Source organism: Meriones unguiculatus, chromosome 17 (genome assembly GCF_030254825.1).
Source record: "Meriones unguiculatus strain TT.TT164.6M chromosome 17, Bangor_MerUng_6.1, whole genome shotgun sequence".
In the NCBI taxonomy this organism is placed as follows: domain Eukaryota; kingdom Metazoa; phylum Chordata; class Mammalia; order Rodentia; family Muridae; genus Meriones; species Meriones unguiculatus.
In genome coordinates this window covers 75,613,320-75,637,647 of record NC_083364.1, presented here as the reverse complement: position 1 = coordinate 75,637,647, position 24,328 = coordinate 75,613,320, and the positions used below count along the sequence as shown (strand labels likewise).

Sequence of the window (24,328 nt, the reverse complement as noted above, 5' to 3'; positions counted from 1 at the left end):
TCTTAGTCTAGGGTTCCAATGAAGACAGCCAAGTTTAGGTTCAATTCCCTGAAGATGATGTGTCTTACCTGATATATGACCGGGAGAAATTTGTTTGCCTTTTATATGTATAATTCCCCCATGCAAAAATTAATAGTGATGCTAATACTTGGCTTCTATATAAATTTAGAAGGGTCCCTCTCTACAATACCTTAAATTATGATTAGGTATATGATTAAAGAGTCCCCAAAAGCACTCTGAAGTTTTAGAACATGCTGAAAGAGTTTCAAGAATTCACTGGATCTTCTATACTCAAGGTTACAAATTATTCTCATAAAATACTATAGATTAAAATAAGCCAAGGTAAGTGAGGTGGACCAATGGTCTGAAGAATCTCAAAGACAGTTTTCATTTTCTCCCATTGCAGTATCAGGTAGCTCTGTTTAATCAACATTAGCAAGATGCCCGAACTATAACCTAGTCAGGAAGTCCATGGGAACAGAGCTAGAGTGATTGTCTTAGGACTATTAAGGTTGACTGCTATCCTAAACGACCTCAGTTGTCAGCCCACAGAGAGATGAAGCTATTACTTTGTGACTAAAAACCCTATGGTGATTTGTCCTGTTAAACAGTGTGTAGACCCAGACTTCCAAGTAAACAAACACTTGTACCAGAAAAAGAACATCCTACCCTACATGGTTTTGAAGAAAAATGCCTATCCTTTTTTTTTATTTTTATTTTTTGAGTTAAGGTGAAACTATTATGTTTCATGAGTTTTAAGATTTAAATGTTTGCACACTCCATGGTTCTTAGCAAACTACCGGTATAATTCTAATTTCTTGTATATACAAGGGGTGGAACTTTCCCTTGGGTTGGTCACTGATACCTTTTTACACTTAAAGTCTCCCATTTAGTAATTGCTTCATAGGTATTCCCTGAATGTGTGAATGAACTAAATCATTTCCATAGCTTCTACCTTGCCCTAGACTAGATCCTGTTTCTCCCTGAGTCTGTTCTTACTTGATCCATCAATATTATGAATGCAGCAGCTTACTTTGCTTATGAAAATATTAATTCATTTTCTTACCTTAAAAAAATACCTTGCTTGCTCTTGTGGTTTGTAATGTCTCTTGCTTTAGGTTACACATCACATTCACAGAACTCTAAAGATAAAGGGTCCCAACTGTACTTCTAAGGATTCTGTTCATACTGACAGATGAATTGTGCAAAGTACTTCTTATTACCAGAAGATTGTTACAATTCATACATACCTCCATCTCGTATTTCAGACTACTTTCTAGTTCTGCTTCAATTAAGGAGTACATGTTCATGCCTTTGTAATTCTTTTTCATCAAGACATGCCAAAATTTATGTAGGATTACAGTGTAGATTTTCCCTATTTCTCTCCCACCCTCAAATCTATAGTGTCATAGTGAAATGAACCACATATGTAATTCTGCTTGATATCCTCTTGTTCATCATGTAGCTCCCTCTCTTCCAATGTACAACTGAGTGTGATACCACATGTAGAGCAAAGTGGCCTTGTCTGAGTTCAAGCCAAAGAGAGTTTAGTAAAAGTTGCTTTTCTTTCCTCACTATGAATTAGTGTGTTGAATGCCAGGGAGTTGCATGCTGCCTCAAATACCTGCTCTATAACATTAGAGATTAGATAAAACGACATTGATGTGATGTCCGGAAGCAACATTCCCGGGGTTCACCCCTGAAGGATAAAAATACCCTGTTAATTTTAGTTGATTATAAATTCACAAATGCAATTCAGAAATAAATATTAAGCAAATTTTAAAAGTCATAAATATTATCAAAAATTACAAATGAGAACAAAAATATAACCCTTCAACTTTTTTTTAATATAAAAAAGCCAATGGCAAAAATGCATTTTCCTTATATACAATGACTCTTACATGGGAAGGCACTTTTGACTATTTCTGTATGAAGTCAAGAAAAAATTTTTACAGGCATGGAGCACATTCACTTTTTGTTAACAGTAACAAATAACCATGAATAACTTCCGTTGATCATTTTATAGGTTAGAAGGAATTATTTAATAGTCTCACAGCAAATCAACTGGATGCCAGGATGCAGCTGTTCATTGTGTTAGTCATGAAATGTGAACCAAGTCACTCAAGTCACTCAGGGTTTCCTTAAATATTTCCCAATAAAGGAATGTTCATACATCTTCTATTAATTTTTATAAGGTTTGGATTAGACTTCTTTACCCATTACAAAGAGGTTATTGAGCACACCTAATGTTCTAAATTCAATCCTTTAAAACTTTGTTGGTGAGATAGATTGCAATTACCAAGAGCATAAAGTATTTGTGTCTAATCTACACTGTGATAATGAAACAGCTGTTCAGCCTAATGTGGTGGGAATGCTACCAAAAGCAAGCATCACGGGGCAGAAAGTGTAGCAGAAGCAGGGCAATGAGGACCTTACTCAACAAACTGTCTTCAAACAGGCTGTACAGGTTAAAGCACTAACCTGGAAACCAAGTAACTATTGTGGCGGGCCAAAAGGTAACACTGATTTGTCACAAATATTCCTATTGTCTTTTAAGAAAGTCTTAATACAAAAATTCTTGAAATATATATTTTCAAAAAAAAAAAAGAAATATATATTTTCCTCTCTATCACCATATGAATATCAAAACAAGAGCTTTTGTAGTTCATGTGGTTGTTGTTTGGTGGGGCATGGGTCCATGTCAGGGTCTCTGCTGAAGTAGAAGAAAGTGCTGCGAGTGAGTGAAAATGGAAGACAGTATGAGTTACCATAACATGACATTTGACAGCAATTACAATTTCATTGAATGTTAATGAGTTGCTTTCTGTCTTTCATTTCTTTCTGTTTGAATTCCAGGCACATTCAAAGCAATACTCCACCTCCACAGCCCCCAGTTCCACCGTTAGGTTATGTGTCTGGAGCCTTGATTTCCGATTTGGAAACAGATGTTCCAGATGAGGATGCTGATGATGAAGAGGAACCGTTAGAAATTCCTAGGCCGCTCAGAGCAATAGACCAGACACCTGGATCCAGTATGGACAATCTAGACAGCTCTGTGACAGGTAACAAAACTGATCAAATGGGAATAAGCGACCTATTTGCAACATTAAAATGCATCACAAATCAGATGGTTCCTTATGTAAGATTTATTCCACTCCATCTATTTTTGTACCATTTTAAATATGTTAATGTTAAACACCAAATTCAAAAAGGATTTAGAAATACTTTTGCTTTGCTGCTAAAATGATAAGGAAATTCATGAATTTTAAAAAGCTTTAAAGACATGAAAGAAAACTCAATTATATCCCAGGCTTTCATGAAAAGTTCACTCTGCTAAGAAACCAAGTCTTTTACATGAAAAACCTTTACTTTTAGAAATGATATAATTTGTATATAGGAAGTGACATACAAAGTGAATGCGCACGATCTTAGAACACTTCTTGATATTTCACCCTGGAAAATCATTCCCTGATGAAAATAAGTGAGCCTTCAGAACGAGCCTCTTTTAGGTTGCCCACACTGTTACATTTTTGGAGTGGAAACATGTATAGAGAGATAAGCAGTGCATTTATGCATTTCACATTGCTGCATATAATCACCAGTCCTTGCCAAGAAGTGTAATTATTTTGCCTGTTTATTGCCTAGGCTTCTGATTTTTTTTTCTTGTTCGCTAAGCAAACATTCCGGTTGGTGTTTGCCTGTGATGACTGTAGATCTAAGAAATAGCCTGTTTCCAATGATTTAAAATTGTCCAATTGAAATCCCTTCTATGCACAAATGAAACTTTCATCTTTCTATCCCTTAATAACCTACCCCTTGACTCATAAACATGCCTCTCACTGGACAGGGAGGACATAGCTACCTCTAACCTGAATCTGACCTCTGAATTTTGTTGGGTCATCTCAGACAACCTATATTATGCTCACTTGGATATTTTTTTTTCAAGCCTAGAATGCTTTTTATCAGTTTCCCTGACTCCACTGGTACTCTGAGCACTTCCTAATCTCTACAGGATGACGGCTGCCTGATAGGTCCACAGGCACTGCTGGACCTTGCTATATGACAGTGCAAAGGACACACAAGAGCCTCTGCCTTCCTCTCTGTACTTCTCAGCATTTGAGGCATGTGTCTAGTTTTCAGTTTTTCTTCTTGCCTGGAGGCTGAACTGCTCATCAAGCTAATTAAGATTTTAAAACCACAGATATATTGCTACAATTGGAAACAGATCCAACTGAAGGTGACAGAGCAAAAATTAAAACTTTGGCATTTTGTGAGAGCTGACTTATTGGTACACTATTATGTTAAGCCTCTTTGCCTGGATTTCTAACATAATCTACTTTAGGGCAAAATTCTGAATATCTTTGCATATTTCACTAGTAATACCAAACTGTTTCCTATTAAGAATGAAATTAAAGTTCCAAGAATAATGGCAAAAGTCAGCTATAGCCTCTGAAGTTCTTTATTAAATATGCCAGAGACAATGTATATGCCTCTAAGTTAGCACAATTTCATTTACCCTTTTACATGCTCAACTGCTAGTTAAGGTGTCTTATGCAATGGTGGTCAGGCAATGTGCACTGCTCCAGTAGCTAAAGCTAATTCCATGTTCATGCCAAAGAGAGCTTTCATTAAGAAAAAAAAAGTTTCTTTTGATACTTGATTTAACTGCTTAATTGTTGCCATATAGACTTGGTTCCCTAGCAAAGGGAACTTTTCATGCCAGCCATTTAGGTATGTACATAGTCTTCCACAATGAATGTGTCCCATGAAAATACAGCTCTGTAGTAATATTGTACCTTTCACCACAGTCACTAAATAACAACTTCCATTGTTGTTTTTGTCCTTCCTTCTACCAGTAACTCAGAGGAGAATGTTGAATCAGAGGTTAATTGGCCTTCTAGACCAGTAGTTCTCAACCTTCCTAAAGTTGTGACACTTCAATACAGTTCCTCATGCTGTGACCCTCCCAACAATAAAATTATTTTCCTTGCTGTTTTATAACTGTAATTCTGCTACTGTTATGAATTGTAATGTATGTATTTGTGTTTTCCTATGGCCTTAGATGGCACACATGAACTGGTCATTTCCCTCAAAGAGTAATTCTCACAGGTTGAGAATTACTGTTCTATACTGTGTGTGTGTGTGTGTGTGTATTACAAAGTTTTATATGGACATAATAGATGGTACTTAATGTTTTGAGTCTGAGAGCACAAAACATGCATAAGTAGATTAGATTATGAGTATACACGGGGAGTGTATGAGTGATGTAGAAAGTATGTGTGTACAAGGTGTGTGAGCGAATATATTGAGGGGTAGGCTTTCTCTGCCTAAAAATAAGCCAATTCAAGCTGAAATTCCAAGGGAAATTGCCAAAATAATGGGAGTTGGGGGAGGTGGACATGCAGGGATAGAGAAATACAGAAAGGGAAGAACAAATATATCTGGATTATAAGGGTAAGAGCCTCTGGGGGAAGGAAAGGCCAACCCCTTAGCTGGAAAATTCAGGGTAGAAGAGAAGGCAGCATATGCCTACCATACCCTGAAACAGGTAGGGACTGGCAGATGCTAGGAAAAGCTGGAAGCCAGGTCCACTTTGACATGATTAAATAGACACCTCACATGCTTGTTTCCAGTCTGAAACTGAACAGGGGTGAGCATATTAGAAAATGCATAAGCATATATAGGGAGAATGTGAGTACATAAATTTATGTGAATATATAAAAGGAATGAATAAATATAGAAAGAATTGTGATTGTATATAGAGAATGTACATTCGTTTATCAGTTAACAGAGAGGATGCATGGGAGAAGGCTCACATGTACATGCGTTTTGGGGATTTTCCCAGAGTTATCTGTATGCATTAATCACTATGCCTGTTCTGGCCTTTTCAGGCACTATACCCATATGGTGCACAGACTTACTTTCAGGCAAAACACCTAGACATATAAACAAACAAACAAACAACAAATAAAATTGTCCTAGATACAGAACTCACCTTTGTAAAGAAGTACTTTAACTCAGAATATGCCCAGAACAAGGGAACAATCTGTCCAGGTCCTTAAATTCTGAAAAGAATATTCATTTAAGGAAAAGATCAGCAGAAGAAAGTGTCATTGGCTCCAATGTTAGTAACAAAAAGCTTAGTAACAAAAAGCATGACAAACCAAATGCTTTATATAATTACTACCAAAGCATTTATTCTGTGTTCTTACTTCTGTTACTAGATCAGGAATTTATATTCATTAATGATGATAATGATGATGAAATAGTAGCACCCTTTATCTCTCTCTGTGTCTATCTCTATCTATCTATCTATCTGTCTATCTATCTATCTATCTATCTATCTATATATGCTTACAAAAATCAGTTTTATGATAACTAAAAATTACTGTAATCCCTGGTCTAAAGATGCATAGCATTATGTTTGGAGTTATCATATTTAAAACGAAAATGATGACTGGGTTGTTAGCCAGCATGAGGCTTTTTCTTCTCTATGTATGTACAGAGTGATAAATATATATTTCTAAAAAAGACATAAAATTATATGAACACATTAATCCTTATTGTGTACTTACTTAGTCAAGATCATGATAGGCGTTGTCAGATGTGACAGTTATTTTTTCTTGCATTTTTTTCTACATTCAGTTACAGTGCACTGTTGAAATTTAGCTGTTCACATATTTCAAGAAACCATCGTTTTATCATTTTTGGCAATCTGTGCATCACTTAATCATATTTTTTTGGTAATCTGTGCTTCTAACTTGTCATGAACATCTATTTGATGGTCACAAAGCCCAACACTAGCTTTAATGCTTTAGTACACTTCTTGTCGTGGATTGGGAAAAAACACTCAAACGTTCCCATATTCAGAAACAACCTAGCGGTATTTCCGCCTAAATGCCAATCGACCATCATAGGGTAACAGAGAGAGACAGGGTTCAGCAGTGTATTTTCCACAATGTCCATGGTGGAAGACAGGGCTAAGTATTTTCTGGATTTAATGATAATGCCCTGAAACATTAAGTTCTAGAAGGTGGAGTGGAGAGACATACGGAAAAGGGTGTCCTTAACATATAGCTGAGATTCTAACTACTTTGGTGACAGAAGTAAGGACAATAATGAAGCTGGTAAGTGAGAAAGAGATTGATTTGAGTATTGGAACTTACATGTACATGATGACTAAAATGAAATCCTGGAGCTTTTTTCTTGTCTTATTTTTGGACAGTTTAATTATTTTCTTTTAAAACTCCCTCACCATATCAGTGTGAGAAAACACCACTTAATTTCTCCTTCTCTAACTTGATACACAGGTGTTTAGAAACTTAGCCATTAAAATTTTTCACCTGAGGTTTTTTTCCCTCTACTTCAAAAAAATTAAAAACAAATAATTTTAGTATGAATGGGTATTTTTGATAAATGCACAAGTGACAAATTCATTGCCTTAGGCTATTTCAGCAGCTCTAGGACCTTTAAGGCAAATTGGATGGAAAATTTGACAGATGAAATGCTAGATGTTACATATAATGTCATATATATATTGTCATATATATATGATTTTTATCAGAGTGAAACAAGTTAACAGATGTTATATAACCCAAGAAAGGTTGTTCTATGTATTTATTTTGCTTTTCTTATATATTACACACACACACACACACACACACACACACACACCACAGGGAGAAGGGGTAGATTTGCAGCTTTTCCAAATATTGGGAGTACACTTCTACACATTTTCTCCATTTTTTTCTTTGTCTATAAAAAGTCAATATTTGGGCTAATTTGACCAAAGACAATTACAACAGAAGATTTGTCTTCTCAAGTAGTTAGACAAGCAGTGGATTAAATATTGGCTCAAAAATGGGGGCCGTAAGTTTTTGTAGCTCATAAAAATGGTAATGCAACAATTAGCAGGGTCATATTATATAGCACAGACTTTACTCCAGCCTAATGGATCTCAGGATAAGCATTTATCAGCAAGGAAGGATTTAGCATAAATTGACATGTAAATGAATTGACGACTGATCATAAATTAATTTTAGTGCTGAAGATGTAATAGAGACACAGCAAGATGCCACTTTATCATGGCATTTTATGCTCAGTAACATTTAAGCAACTTAATGTCCTATGTGAGATTCTTCTTCATCAGCCTGAATTAATTTCTGAATTTTTTTTTCCTGGCCTTTCAGCATTTTTAAGCTGAAGAGTTTAGGAAGATTGAAGTTGTAAACACCAATAAATTTGGCTATGTGGCATAAATTCATTTTTCATTAAATGTTTAAATATGTATTGATTATGTTTGTGGTTGTAATGTGTCAGAGGAGTACGAACTGCACGCAATTTGTAAAGATTCCCCAGCCAAGTTGCTCTTACCTGGTGTTCTCGTAATTTTGACATTGTGTTCAAAGATGCAAAAGACACTGTTATTATGAAAATGACTTACTCTTTAATCTACCAATTAATGCTTTTCTCATCCTATAATCTCCTCTCTCTCTCTTTTTTCTCTCTCTCTCTGTGTCTTTTTCTCTTTCTGACTTTGCCCTTCGTAATTGTTTAAGTTAACATAATCACTGAAGGTCAAAACTAGTACCCAGAAAATATGTTTTAAAATTTTGTAGAAGAGATATTAATACACAGTGTGCAGTATGGTGATGAAATTTGCCCATACAGTTTGAAACTCTAATCCATGGGTAGACGCATTGTTTATCCTGGTACAGTGTAGTGGTTGTTAGAGAAAAAGCAAAGAGAAAAGTCTCATTTCTCTCTGATTTATGCTCCTCACTTTAAACCATCCAGGGGAAAAGACAACCAACTGGCTTCCATAGGTTTCGCTCTGTACCATCAAGCATTTCAAGGCCTAAGGAGACAAGACATGGTATGTGTCTAGTCAGCTCTGAAGCCGTTTATGAAGATCCTTTGCTCCTAGAGGAAATATAAAGTAATATATATACAGTAACTCAAGTTTCTCTGCTGCCTGAGGACCATAGGAAGGCCTTCTTCGTGCTACTCAGCTACTCATTCTTTCCAGAGAAAGGGGGAATACACCGAGGAAGAACTTTGTGAGGAAAACAAAAAAGAGGAGGCAAATTTTAAAGGATGTATCAGAAAGGCTAGATAGAAAATCACAGCAAAAACAAAGGCAGATTATTTGTTTAGTTTGTTTTTTTAGTAAGTGGCAAACATAGGCATGGAAATTCACATTAAGGACTTGAGACAAAGCCCACTCTTTGGGGAGGAAAGAGGAAAAAGGGACTTTCTCTCGGGAGGGTATATAGAACGCTCCCTTTATGGTGATGCTGCTGTGGCATGGGATGTTCCCCTCTGCATTTTTCAGTATGTGACACTCAACTGTTGATGAACTGGGTCACCGGTGTGGAACCACAGGTCTGGCACGAGGATAACAGACTCAGATACTTTGGGGGGGAAAATTGAAAAAACAAAATGTTTGACTAAGTGTATCTATGTGAGTTTGTGTGACTAAGAATCACACATAAAAATAAAATTATGACTTAAGGTAAATTCATCATTTTACCTTGACTAAAACCACCATAAACTACCACAATTTTAATGTAGTACAGCATAGCATATATATAATGTATATTACACCTATATGCATAGAATACATTCCATTACATACTTAAAATTGTATTTGTTATTATTTTTGTTGCTGGACAATCACATCATTATTTTCCTCATGTCTAATTAATCAACAATAATTCACTAAAAATTTTTATTTAATGAATAGATAAATAAATTTTCTCAGCATGTTTATAGAGGCGTTCTTTTGAAAGTAAAATAAGGTCATTGCTAAGGTGTTACATACCATACAGACTCATGCAGAGAGAATTTGCAGTGAAGAATGAGAATGCTAGGCACCTTTCATCCAATATGATGATCTTTATTGAATTTCTGCACTGCGATGCCTCACGTAAGACAGACAGAAGAATGAACAGCAGGTAGTTCTTTATCTGTAAAACTCTGCTTCTTAGGAAATATAGATGCAACAGCTGCAACCAGTGGAAGGAACCAACAATTTTTTTGCATAAAGTTTAGACAATGAAGGTGTTGAGCCTAATTTTTAATACAAAACTCAAGACGAAACAGAATTAAGGCAGCAAAGAGCTAGTATTTCACTTAGACACGGGAGTGTAGAGGTGGTAGCAATGAAGTATGCTTGAGTGGGGTGAGATACTGTTGTGTGAATACTAATATTACAGAGTTAGACAGGAGTTCACATTAAAAGGACCCAGCGACTCGGTGTGGATGTGATGTTGACAGGGAAGAGAAATGAAAGTTTGTAAGTTCTTGAGAGAGAAATTTAGACAATGGCAAGGAAGAACGGAGTTATCTGAAAGAACTACAGAGTTAAAAGATAAAATGAGTGTGAGAGATCAAGTGAGTTCCTATTCTGACAGCGAAAACAGCCTGTGGAAAGGACGGAAAGGAGGATTCCCTTTCTGTAGACCTACCCTCAGCTGTGGCTCCACAGTCTTTAGTGACCCCTCACTGAACAATCTTGGATTTTCCCTTATCTCCTGTGACACTGAACCACACAGTGCTTACATCGTTTCTTCTTTCAGTGTGGCCTATTAGTCCTTGACAGTGTTCTTTAGCCCAGAGGAGGCCATGTGACTGGAGTTACTTATCTTATCTTCCTTGCAGTGGCCTGTGTCAAGGGGATTTGCTTGAAGTGTAAGGATCGTGTCTGTTTGCTTTTGCCAACTAGGGTCCACACTGCCCTTCTCTGCTCTTCCTAAAACTTCTATATCTCAGTATATTGAAATTCTGTTTTCTCTGTCTTGAAATGGAAGTATCTCTGTCACTGACCCTTATACTAACACCTCAAACACTTAATCACTTTATTCTCTTAAAAAGAGGAGAAAAAAGCCAGAAACTTTAATATTTGATTCTCACCCATTTCTTATAAATATGTCTTTGTGTCATTTATAAAACCTAACACAGATTTTATAAACACGTGTTTTGTATCCCTTTTCTAAATATATTTAAGTAAGCACTACTTGGTAGTTTATTGAATTAAGACTTCAATAACAAACTCATATAACACACTTATATAAATATCATATAAATTATAGTAAATGGTTGGTTAAATTCCCACCGTGATTTTTTAAATTAAAAACTGATATTCTAGATATTTATGAAAATGCTATTTGTAGTTTCTTCAAAGCACTTTGTGAGGAAATTTATTTACACATAACGTTGCAATTTTCCCACTAACACCTTGTTTCATTTTGCAGAAAAACTCACATTAATGCTCATGATATTCTTCATAGTGATTTTCAAAGGCACCATTAGTAGTCAAAACAAAACTGGAGTTATTGAGCTAATTAAAAATTAAAGAATTCATAAAAACTGTCATAAATAGAAATTCAGTAAAATACTGTTTCCTTATTTTCCATGTTGGTTTGATATTGTTTAGACACTTTATATATGAGTTTTTATTGTTTTATGAATGACTTTATTTTAAAATCTTGATATAGTTGATTGAGTCTGAACTAACTTTAAAATATATTCAGACTATTTTTTTAACAGATTCCTTCTCTTTAAATACATTACGTTGCTTCAGTCAGATTACTCTTGCTTGATGCATAGAAAGTTAAATATACATAGCAGTCCTTGTGGGGAAATGACCATATGATAATTTAATCAATGCAAGGATTGAACCAATTGGAATGTGTTTTGTCAATGAGCTACAAACAGATACAGATTTTAAATGGCCTTAGTTCTTCTGTATTTAGAATGTTGGAGACATAGATGATAGTGGGGTAAAGCACGTACAATCAAACTTTAGAGAAGCAGCGAGGAAATGAAACAGACAACTTGTTCATTAAACACTGTGTTACAGCAGACGAGATCTCTGATATATAGAACTTACTGGACCACTACATTTGTTTTTAGGTTCAATGGTAAATGGATGGGGCTCTGCATCTGATGAGGATCGTAACTTTTCTAGTCATAGATCTAGTGTAGGTAGCTCCTCAGATGGCTCCATCTTTGCCAGCGGCAGCTTTGCACAAGCCTTGGTGGCAGCAGCAGATAAAGCTGGTTTTAGGCTGGATGGAACCAGTCTTACAAGAACAGGTTGGTAGACTCAAGTCAACACTCTTTGCATGAGAGACTCCTGTCCTCCGGACACTGACCTTTCCTCCTGTTCTTTCTTCTCAGTGGATCTAACTACAGGCTTTCTGAAATATGCATGAACACAGTTGGATGGGATCTCTGTTACCAGAATTCTCTTTTGATGCTAATATTGTGGAGCCAATATTAGGTTCCTACTCACTACCTTGCATCCACTCATCCTTTTTCATGGCTCTTCTGGTTAATGCAGTATGCTTCCTTTCATATTACAACAAAGCCTCAACTAAGATTGTCATTAAACTTTCAGTAACTCACGCATTGCAAAATCCTCACAAAATCAATAACGAACCCGGTGATTAAAATTATTCAGCTTTTATCTCTTCTACTCTACCCCATTTCTTTCTGCATAGGCACTTTCTGGGAAGGGCTTTCTCAGCATGGGGTGAATGGGTCTAAAACTTCTATCTAACAGCTCACTTGGCTGATGGTATTAATTGTTTAAGATTTTAATACAATAATTTGCTACTTGTTTTAAAGGATGCTAACTAAAGATACACCGAATGTATTTGTAGTTGAGTAAGATATCTACATGTGTATTGCTCTTTACAGCAAATCAATTTTTATTTCAAACAGCAGAATATAATAGCATTAAAGTCAAATTATGTAATTTTTATATGCATCTGATGCCACGGGGGGGGAGATATGTAACATTAACTATAGTAATTTACAAGTAATATTGTGAGTAAATGAGGTGGGAGTTTTTCTGGTTTTTGTTTTGTTTTGTTTTGTTTGAAAACAACTTTGGCATGATGTTTGTGCCCTTATATTTTCACATATACTTTCTAACTGCATATAATAGAAAGATAATATGTGCATTTACTATGTTGTCTTAACAAAATAAATCAATGAAATATCAAATGCATTCTTAAATTTTAATAGTGTTCCAATAGTAAAGAAAAAAACCTTTCAACTTTTGCTACACTTTCAGGTTATAAAATTATGTCTTGGATATTGTCTCTAGTTTGACCATCAATATATTTTCCTAGTATGCATTAAGTATTCTTCAAACAAAAATGGAAGAATGTCTTATGCATCACAAAGGTTTATTTTTACATAACATCCAAAGTAAAATATGCTGTAATGTAACTGTTATTTGAATTTTCTTGCTTCCTAAGGCATACGTCAGAATCTTTATGTGGCCTTTCCTATAGGCAAAAAAGGGAAAAGGTACAAGGAACCTAAAAACTTAGAATGCGTAAGTGCACTAGAAGCATGTATGCTAATTGTTAAAAAAGCATTAAGCCATACCAAGACACAGTGACTTAGGAAAGTGTAGCTACATATTATAATTTTGTATGAAGTGAAAATATGCACAAGCACATAAATATGTGCATATAAACCAGTCCTCTCTTACCATAATAAACATAGAATTAAAATAATTCACTGTAGAAAATGTATTAGCTCACCTTTTTCCCAAAATAAATTCCATGCATATATTCTAAACAACAACAACAAAAAAACCAACACATTTCATTTTTAAAATTCAATTATTTGGTCTGTTAACACACAATAATATTGCTCAGAAAACACTTATCACATTTTAGATATACACTAAGACTATAACCTGACAGCTTCTAGATCTTATTTACTCTTGCTAAAAGAGGTAGAATTCACTCTGTATCAATATTAAATGGTAAGGTCAATTTTATTTATGGTCCTTTGCAGACCTATCATGTAAAATTTCAAATGTTACTGCTCTAAACATTGTTTAAGAGCCTAAGAGCAAAACTTGACTAATAAATAAAACTATACAATTATTTTTTTTTAATTTTTTTCTTTCTTATTTTGCAAAGTAAATGTGGCATATATTTGCATAGATTTATGAAAGTATTACCAAGATTGTCAAGATTAATAAAACTATGCTCAAGCAATGTGAAGCTTTTGGTTGAGGGATTTATTTCAGGTTCATTTGCTTGAAATGTGTTTTTGTTGGATGAGGTGTTCTTAGCTTTTTAAAAATTGCATGAATTATATGCAGCAGGTCATGCATTTTGTATAGACATGTAGAGTGGTTTGTATCTTCAAACAGCATCCGTAGGAACAATCACTAGATAACCTAGTAAGGATACAGACAAAAGGCAAGACAAAAATAGTGTGATAGTGGCATTCTCCATGTCCATTTCCTTGGTTTTCATTTCAGGAAAAGCCTTTACCTCCTCTCAAAGGCCCCGGCCCACCAGCCCATTTTCTACTGACAGTAACACCAGTGCTGCTCTGAATCAAAGCCAGAGGCCTCGGCCTACCAAAAAACACAAGGGAGGACGGATGGACCCACAGCCAGTGTTACCTCATCGGAGGGAAGGGATGCCAGATGGTAGGTTATTTGTCTTAACTAACATCTCCTCATAAAATATGTTCATTGTTGTAATTAGCTTTCAGTAAAGTAGCTATTGTAGATTAGGCATTACCTAAATACCTACCAGTACAGATACTTAAGATCAGGACATGTCTAAATAAAGCACCCTCTTTTTCAATCATGCAAGATTATTATTATTATTACTATCATACCTCAAGAAAAATCTACAATTTTGCTTCACAAAGTTTCAGCTCTTCTGAAAATTTCCAGCATCTCATTTTAACTATATGAAGGAAACTATCATATCTTTTGTGCACTTGTCATTGTGTGAGAGCACTTGCAATCTTCAGGGGTTTTGTTTGTTTGTTTGTTAAGATAAGACTGTGAAGTGATTTAGTTAAGTTTTGGTTTCATAAATTTCAGAACTAGGCAGACATGGGCGGTGGATATGAAACCTTTCTTTGTTGCAGGTGCTGCAATATGTGATCGTAATATTATAAACAGTAGAAAGACAATTTATTTCTCATTTTAAGGTCTAGGAAGTCTAACTTTTGGTGTCAGGTGATAGGGTCCTTTATGACTATAGATGGTGCCCTCTTCTTGTGATCTCACATGATGGAAGAAATCTCTGTGGTGTTCTCTATCAGGGCCGTGAGCCAACTTCTTGACCTAATGACCTCACAGAGCTCTCAACTCCCAATGTCATACCAATAAACAATAGGATTAAATTTAGTGTATGGATTTTAGAGGCATAATGATTGCACTTATAAGAAAGACCCAATATTTGTCTTTAATATTTTTTCTGTCAATGTCCAAATTGTAAATACTTTTGACTTTGAGACACATGGGGTTTATGCCCTAAATCCACTCTCTGCAGTGTGACTGTACATAGAGAAAAACAGATTTTAAAAACTTAACTGTGAATGTGGCTCACTGTGGAGAAAACTTGCCTGGCATAAACATGTCGTCCGAGATTGGCTACCCAATACTCCATGAACTGGGCTGTTGTCACACATATGGAATCTCCACACCTGCTATGTTGACTCAACTGTACAGTAGTTCCAATTAGAAGACAGCCGGGGACACAAGAAACCCAGGTCCTAAAAACCACTAATGTGAATGATTTTCAATAAAACCTTATTGACAGATGAACTGGTGGCTGAATTTGAACAGTGATGTAGTATTTAAATTATTTTATTTACACGTAGCATTTAATTAAGTACTGCTATCTTCCGGAAGCAATATTGCTGGAAGACATACATTCTCAATAATGATTATTGTATTATGCCTACTGAGTATTCTTATTTGTAGTATCTTCAATTCAGTTCTCACACCTTTTAAATATATTTACTCTATATTTTATCTCAAGGCTGTGTAACTTAATATATTTAAAGTATTCCTTGTAACTTTAGATGCAAAGAAAAATTTCTCCCCCTTCTGAAAAACACTTCCTTATAAGCTTCCAAATTTATCATGAAATCATTTTACTAAATATCAAGAGGATGAACCTAGCCAGGGTGAAGGTTAGAGCCATTTGGAAGGATCCCAAAACACAACCTTCTTGTTGTAATAAAATTATGTAAGATACAATGCACTTACTGCTAGAAGAGTTCATACCCATTTCTTAGGCATCAGACATAACAGAATAGGGCAACACCTTAGCCAGAAAAGAATATGCATAGATAGACAGACAGACAGACAGACAGACAGATAGAGGGGAGGAAACTGGAAGCCATCATTGTACTTTCTTTAAATCTTATCATGCTAAGACTTAGAATACCATGCCTGTTTGTTTTGACATCGCTCAGGTTTACGTGTTTTTCCTGCCTATCTTGTTTCTTTGGGAAGTGTTTCCATGGAATATGGAAATCAAGGATACACATATACTCACAGACCTATAACTTGACATTTCACAATGAAAACACACACACATACACACTTACACACACAAATTGCTTACTTTTCCTTTCTGCTTCAGATGATCTGAGGATTTATTGATCACTTCAAGTAATTCATAATGTTGATCTCATACTCTTAACATATAAACTTTCTATTTGCTCAGTTTAAATCGAAGGAAATAATTGTTATTTCTGAACAAATAATTCTGCTTCAGAAGGTCATTGTTTAGCAGCATTTACTGTATAAAGTTCTACACTGAAACTTTTGAATTATAGAGTTTATAATAGTCTTTATGAGAACATTAATTAGAGTAATTATTCTTGGCTGTTTTCTCAAGTATTTAACCTCAGCATCTTAGCACAATAATAACCTTATTTTTATCCACACAATCATCTTTCAAGCTCAGATGGTTGTCATTTAATCAGTTAGTTATACAAGACTTTAGGATTTGGGGATACTGGGATATCATCAGTGCCTCTGTGTGTGTGTATGTGTGTGTGTGTGTGTGTGTGTGTGTGTGTGTGTGTAGGTATTTATGTTCATCTGTATATGTTGAGGAATGCATATTTGTGTGAGCTTGCCTCATGTATATTTAAACTAGCAGTTAGTGGTGGAGGGATTTTCAACCACTCTATCTTTTTGCTTCTGGAGATAGGATTTTTCACTATTCCTGGAGCTCAAAAATTGGTCACTCTGGTTGGCTTTCAAGGTCCAAGGCTACTCTTGTCTGTTCCTCCCAGCACTGTGATTATAGGTGCCCATCCTTGTACCTGTCTTTGTTTTTTATGTGGCGCTGGAGGAATGAAATCAGGTCTTCAGGCTTGCAGAACAAACAAGCATATTACCTTCAGCCCTCAGTAACATCATTTTTAAGGTGTGGCTTTGTGGACTCTGAATGTAGAATGACAGATTATTGTTGATAGTAGAATGTCCTAATAGCAAGTGTCACATCCCACTTTTAATATATCATTGTCAAGATTGTTGTCTCCTTGTGTCAAATTTCCTTCTGAGGGAAGGAACTAATTTTCTCTGTGTCCAGTGAGAGGAATTTGGAATAAGAAATGTCAATTCCTGTCTCAAAGCCTATAAACATTTATGGACATGCTTGTTTCTCTTGTGGAATGTCTCTTTGAAGCAGGGATTATTGAATCCAAGTTCTCTGTCCTCTGTTCAATGCTCTGCAAGCTATGGAAGCAGATGCTGAGACTCACAGACAAACTTTGGGCAGAGTGCAAAGAGTCTTATGGAAGACTAGGGGCATAGAAGGACCTGGAGGGGACAAGAACTCCACAAAGAGACCAACAAAGCTGGGCCCAGGGGAGCCTCCACAGATTGATGTACCAACTAACAACTATGCAAAGAGAGGACCTAGACCCCCAGTTCATATGTAGCCCATCTCTGTGTGGGTCCTGTAGTATGGGAAGCAGGAGTTATCTCTGACATTGACTTGGTTGTCTGCTCTTTGATCACTTCACTTTTCAGGGTGGTACTGCCAGGCTACAAAAAAAGACAATTGAGTCAGTCCTGATGAGACTTGATAGGCTAAGATCAGATAGTAGGGGGTGAGGGCTCTCCATCTCTATGGACTAAGGAGAAGAAAATGGGGAAGAGAGAAGGAGTGTGGGACCGGGAGGAGATGAAGGAGTGGGCTACAATCAGGATATAAAGTGAATAAATTATAAAAAAATTAAAGAAATAATAAAATTTCCTGACCAATTCTGGACCAAATATAGTAGATGGTTCCCCATCAGTGTGTTCTCCTGAGATTATCTCCTCTCAACTATCTTTGAGAGAAGACAGTTATCTTCTCTGTACTGTCTTTGCCCCAGAATTTAATTGCCAGTTAAGAGAACAAGTTCTTCTCTATATCTGCCACAATATAGCTTTCTGCAAATTTATGAGCTCATTGTCTCCTGCATTTAAATATTTAGTGAGAGCATATTATAGATATGATTCTCCTCCACCTCATATTCTAGTCAAGAAATGAAGGTTCGGACCAAAATAGATGCATAAGTGATAATATAGAGTATGCAAATGGTGATTGTTGCCATGGAGAGAGAAACAACAGGAAATTGTAAAGTATTTAGGAGGAAATATTTTAGTGCAGAGTTTTCAAGTAAAGCTTCAACTACTTAGCATATGAGAAAAGATAGGAAGAATATAAGAAAAAAAGGATGATGAACTTAAGGAAAGTTCATACTAGGAGCTAATACCAGCAATTAAAATACTGGTGCATAGTTGATATTCTTTAAAGGCAGGCAAGCAGTACAAGTGGAGCAGATAGAAAAACAAGGTAGAATATGATACCAGGCAAGCAAATAAGCAGCCATGTTTGAGGATCTGTAACATAGGAGCTATCATGGACTTTTAAGGTATTTTGAAAATAAATTCCTGAAAGAAAGAGAGAGAGAGAGAGAGAGAGAGAGAGAGTGTGTGTGTGTGTGTGTGTGTGTGTGCATTCGTGTGCATGTGCTTGCGCATGTAGCTGTAAATTCATGTTTGCATATTTAAGATAGGAGAGTGGCATAATATTTTATTTTTAATTCAAAACAGTCCATGTATATTTTGGATAGCTAAGATTTAAGTGTCCCAGGAGTGTAAAAATAGAGATAGTTGGAAATCATAGAGTCAGTAACTGAGAGTGGGTCATGCCATCCCCTGGGGGTCAGTGAAAGCAGAAAGAAAGGTAAGACGTTGGAGATGGAACTAACAGGATTTGTAAATATAAATTAATGTAGGCCACAAAGTAATTGATTCAAACCCTATTTCCCATTTGAGGGAATGTGTAGAATGGAACTGTAGCTGAGAAACACAATAGCAGAATCATCTGTCTTCATATGATGGTATAAAGCTGGGTTGAAGTATTATGTGTAGCGTACTGGCTGAACAGCTGGGCTGAGCTGCTCGCTCCAGACTCAGTGATATGAGAAACTCGGACTGTGGATGCTTGCTTCCTTTCTGCCCCACCCTCATCTCCTCCCCCATGTACTCCCATTCACTTATTTGAAAACTAAATGAGAATAGTAAGGTACCTTTGTCATTGGACTGTCATTGCTTGACAATAGCTAACCCACAGCGGGCCACTGGGATGCTCTAGTGAATTGACTTACTTGAAATAATTCCACAAAGAATTGAATAATAAATTTAATTTAAGTAAATGCATTGGATTATATACTTTTATTTTGTCCACAGTCATTTATAATTCCATCTCTTTCCACTTTATTTCAATGTGCATGCAATGTCTCTTACTCTTAGAAGATAAAATCTCCAAGGATATTATATAATTATGAAGCTATATAATTTCAAGTCAAATTAAATAGGCATCAGAATTTTAGCTGCCATAAGCAAATGCCATTTTTGCCATTTTAGAAATTAAGCAGCTCAGATGGAGAATAAAAATCAATGACAAGATATGTTATTTTAGAAGTCAATACCATCCTTTTCCCTTACTGACAGACTAAGTCCAATAACTCAAATGAAATAACTAGTCTGCATTCATAATAATCCACAGCAATGGAAGCCAGTATTAAATGCAAAGAAAACACCAAACTCATTAGATTATCATGCAAACAGATAACAGATTATTGCAATAGAAATATTCCAATTAATGCAATCTTATCAACTCACACAGCATCCCTTTTCTTACTAATGATTGGTATCTCCAAATCTAACATGTAGACATGCCTAAGAGCAGGGAATGCCACTTCAACTTAGACCCTCAAGAGTAAAAGCCCAAAAACCACTATCATCCTTCCAATGGAACACACTATTATTTTGCTCATGAAACAAAGAGTAAATCTTTAAATAGTGAACATTTGAGCTTTTCTTAAGGGAGCTGGCTTTTTGTGTACATTTAGTTTTACCTTTCTGATTTCATAAGGTATTATTAGAAACAAAATATGTTTATAAAAATGGGATGAAAAATAATTGCCCACACTAAGTAGACTGTTATTCATTTAATAAATATATATTGTATGATGTATACTTTTTATAAATGAGCAATATAATTTTGTAATCTAAGGATAAGCCATGAAGTTTACAATAGCTTATAAGAAATATTAGAAGATCCTGATACAAGTGAATGCTTAGATGAATTCAAAGTTAACAATGTCATTTTAGAAATAATATTAGAAGGATATAAAAGGAAATGTAATCCATAATTGAAGGTAATCAAAACATAAAGAAAAAATCTGAGAGGCTAATAAAGGAAAATTAAAAATTAGCTCATAATCAACTTTTAATTTTTCTTCATTTCCAAAGTTTAATTTAAAAAGTCTTTTCAAGCTACAGCCAAACCACTCTGGACATGCCCAGTGTCCTCTAAAAAGCTCTTTCAGAAACTTTCATATTTTCCACACCATCTAAAGTTTCCAGAAGACATTGCCCACTCTATTTACCACGTAGCTTATTCAATCTGTGCTCTGAATATTGGTTGTTACTTATTAAAATTAACACAAGGGAAGATTATAATATATTAGTTGTAACTCATTAGCTAACTCATGAAACGAACAAGCAGGATCAGTTATCAGGCAGAATGGTAATTGCGTTTAAAAAAGTCAGCTTAACCCTTTGGCTGTTGCTCCATGTGGCACACACTAGCTTCAGGAGAGTTTTAAGCTGCATGTTATTGCTTCCGGCAGCAAACGTTGAGAGAGCTTCCGTTGTCCATGACTTTTACTAGAACAACTGCTGGAATCTATAGTGATTCTTTCCCCCTCATCAGATTTCTACCTTGAAGGAAAGTAGACAGTATAAACCACAAGCTGTCCTTTACCTTGAAGGCTGGCTCCTTGTACGCTGTTGAAAGTATGTTTCCGATTTCCTCTTGAACAGATGGATGAAAAGAGTTGATTTTATCTCAGACATGCAATGGCAAGAAGGTAGAAGACAGATCAATAACATGCATTTTGAATAGCCATTAATTGACTTTTATTTTCCACAATCTTTTGCATGGGTGATACTTAGAAGAGGGCAAGGGAATTTTTTTTTCTTTCAGTTTTTGTGGGTTTTATTTTTTTTCAACTTGATTTTAAACTTGTATTTTTCATCAAATCTTAGTCCATTCTAAATATTATTCAAAATTTTTAGATCTTCCCCCACCGCCAGATCCCCCACCAGGTCAGGGTTTAAGGCAGCAGATAGGCCCGAACCAGCATTCTGGTAACGTGGAAAACTCAACAGAGAGAAAAGGAAGCTCTCTAGAGAGACAACAAGCAGCCAACTTAGAAGACACAAAGAGCTCACTGGATGGTCCTGCTAAAACCGCTCTAGAGTGGCAGCGTCAAACCCAGGAGTGGATAAACTCAACAGAACGCCAAGAAGAAACCCGGAAAGCCCCACACAAACAAGGGGTTGGATCAGGTGTGTGCTGCACAGTCCCAAGAAAGGGTGACTGTTATCACTTGTTTTTCTTACCAGGTATATTAGGAATGGCACTTCTTTGAGAGTATCTGGACTTGCCTTAAGTCCATTCAAACTAGAATTCCACAGAGCTTAACAGCACACATCCAGTGGGGGCCTGCTCCACAAGTTAACCCTGTATAATGCCTTTGAACTTAGAAACTTCCAGGTTTCATCTGGAGGGCTCAGAAAAGAGCTTAATGTTATTATCCTTTAGTGTCTATACTGAGTAATTTTAAATTCTACTAAATTTAAATATTACTAAATATCATATTTTGCATCAATTTAAATCTCAGCCTGCAACTGGTTGATTGAAGTAGCCACTCTTTTGAAAGGGAGCTAACATCTTTCAAAAAGGGAGAATGAATTCAGATCACAAAACTGCAGAGGCATGATCAGGCATCCTAATTCAGAAAGGTAAAATTGAGCTCATAAATTCTCCATATGACTAAATGAAGGTCAGTGTTTGCACTTGGATGGGAAGATCTCTATTTTATAAGAAAACTTTTCCAGGAAGTTTCCTAATATAAACTTTAAATTCCTGCTAAGATACTATTTGGGGGGAAGTAAATCTTAGCATAAATGTGTTTTGGTTAAGCATCCACTTTTGCATAGTGTCTACTGGAAATGAGCACACAGGCAACTTCAGGAAAGCAGCCCTTTATCTATTTTGTATCCATTTGTACTCAGTCTTGTCTAGGTATGTCCTCACCCCCATTGCATTTTTCTGAATTACATTTTGTCACCATGTGATCCTCAAGTTTTGGAAAGTTCTTTTGTGAAAGGGCCAGGAAATGACAATTGCAACATGTGGATTTAATTAAAACACTTTGGAAGTTTACCAGCTGTAAAAGAAACACTGTGTGCCCTTTCTCATTAAGAACTAGCTAAGGAATGAACTGGTCAATTCAATCAGCATATTTTACCCACTTAATCATTACATAAATCCAGAAAATTAGAGGAAACAATAGTGAACTTGGAAGGGATAGAAGACAGGGTGTGACTGGAAAGGAGAAGAACAGTTCTAAGTATTAACATATTGATACATATTGATTGTAACACATAATTTATGTTGGGAGAGACAATATCTCAACACAACATTAATACATTATAATTAGTGTTTATACTATTTTAATGAAACACAGAACCTTCCAGATAATGTATTTCTGCTCAAGCAATAAAAAGAAATTTAAAAAGATTGTTTAATTTATTAATATATAGTTCCATGTTGAAACCAATTGAGAAAATATTTCCTAACTTAAACTAAAACAAAAATCATGTTTCTTCAGTCTTAATGGGAAAAATTAAACTGATCTTCACTGAACTCCAAAAATTATTCTCAGACATTGTTTTTGTTAAGCAAACTATGGTATTTTTCAGCAGCTCTGTATTACACTGAATTTAAACCTTGAAAATACTATCCCGTACTTATCCCAGGATCTCGTTTGATTTAATCCCACTCATCGTCTTCTGTAGAAAATGTTGCCTGCATGTGGAAGTTTCTTTAATACCCAGGACCGGTGAAACATCATAATTTTAATTTTGCTCAAATAATGAAATTGCCTATTCTGAGTTTAATACCTAGGATTTGGGTTTTGGCTTGGTACCTGTGCTGCAGTTCATTTGAGTACTTTCTGATTTGTTTTCCTTTTTAGAGGAGTCCCTGGTGCCATACAGCAAGCCCAGCTTCCCATCTCCCGGTGGGCACAGCTCATCAGGGACAGCCTCCTCTAAAGGGTCTACGGGCCCTCGGAAGGCAGAGGTGTTGCGGGGCCCCCACCAGAGAAATGCCAGCGACCTTCTTGACATTGGATATGTGGGCTCGAATAATCAAGGACAGTTTACAGGTGAATTATGTAAGTTGGGTTATTTCAAAGGTCATCATGATTTAGAACAAATATTGGACTCATGGGATCATTACGTTAAACAAATTTCTGAAAGATGGAAAATTTTATCTTCTAAGAAATCAAATTCATTTGCTTCATTGAGGACAGGCCATAAGTTGAAGGATAACTGTTTATTGCAGTAATGATGAAAACATTTCAATTGCTAATTCAAGTTGATTTAAACTGAACAAAATTCTTTCAGTGTACATAATTAGTCTTAATTCTTACAAGTGAAATATGGCTCATTCGGAAGGGGGCTTTTTGCCCTTTTAACTTGAGTACAACAAAGAAAGCAAAGCCAGTTGCCACTTGAGAGCTTTGTTTGTTTGGGGGATGGGAGCTGAATGCAAGGTAGACTTCTTTTTTTTTTTTTTTTATTTTCTCATCCTGCCGATTTTTTACATTTTGAGCTTTCAGAATACATTTTATGTGTTTCTCCCCTGTCACATGAATAAGTTCTCAGGTAAAAACTATATAAAAGTAAAATAGTGTGTCTTTCTAAAAAAATCAATATTCAAAAAATTTCAAATGCTTAAATTTTACATGCAGGGAGTATCTTCAAAATAAAACTTAGATTTGAAGGCTGATTATGATAGCTGGCCATGACTTCCTAAGCAGCTCCAAAAGGGTGATCTTATAGCTACAGCCCTGAAGTGTGACATTTACAACAAGGTTTTGGATGTGTTTGCAT

The 24,328-nt window shown here is 35.8% G+C and overlaps 1 protein-coding gene across 24 annotated transcripts in view; it reads left to right on the top strand.

The window, feature by feature from the left end:
- The window catches only part of Robo2 (roundabout guidance receptor 2), a 1,624,501-nt gene that overhangs the window by 1,595,801 nt on the left and 4,372 nt on the right, over positions 1-24,328 (top strand). For 6 of the 24 annotated variants that reach the window (XM_060370640.1, XM_060370639.1, XM_060370642.1 and 3 more), the window contains 5 exons: positions 2,857-3,062; positions 11,917-12,099; positions 14,297-14,470; positions 21,440-21,712; positions 23,407-23,607. In XM_060370640.1, coding sequence (XP_060226623.1) covers positions 2,857-3,062; positions 11,917-12,099; positions 14,297-14,470; positions 21,440-21,712; positions 23,407-23,607 — 1,037 coding nt within the window. The remainder of the gene's footprint in view (positions 1-2,856; positions 3,063-11,916; positions 12,100-14,296; positions 14,471-21,439; positions 21,713-23,406; positions 23,608-24,328) is intronic. The other 18 variants (XM_060370647.1, XM_060370651.1, XM_060370645.1 and 15 more) reach the window with 6 other exon arrangements.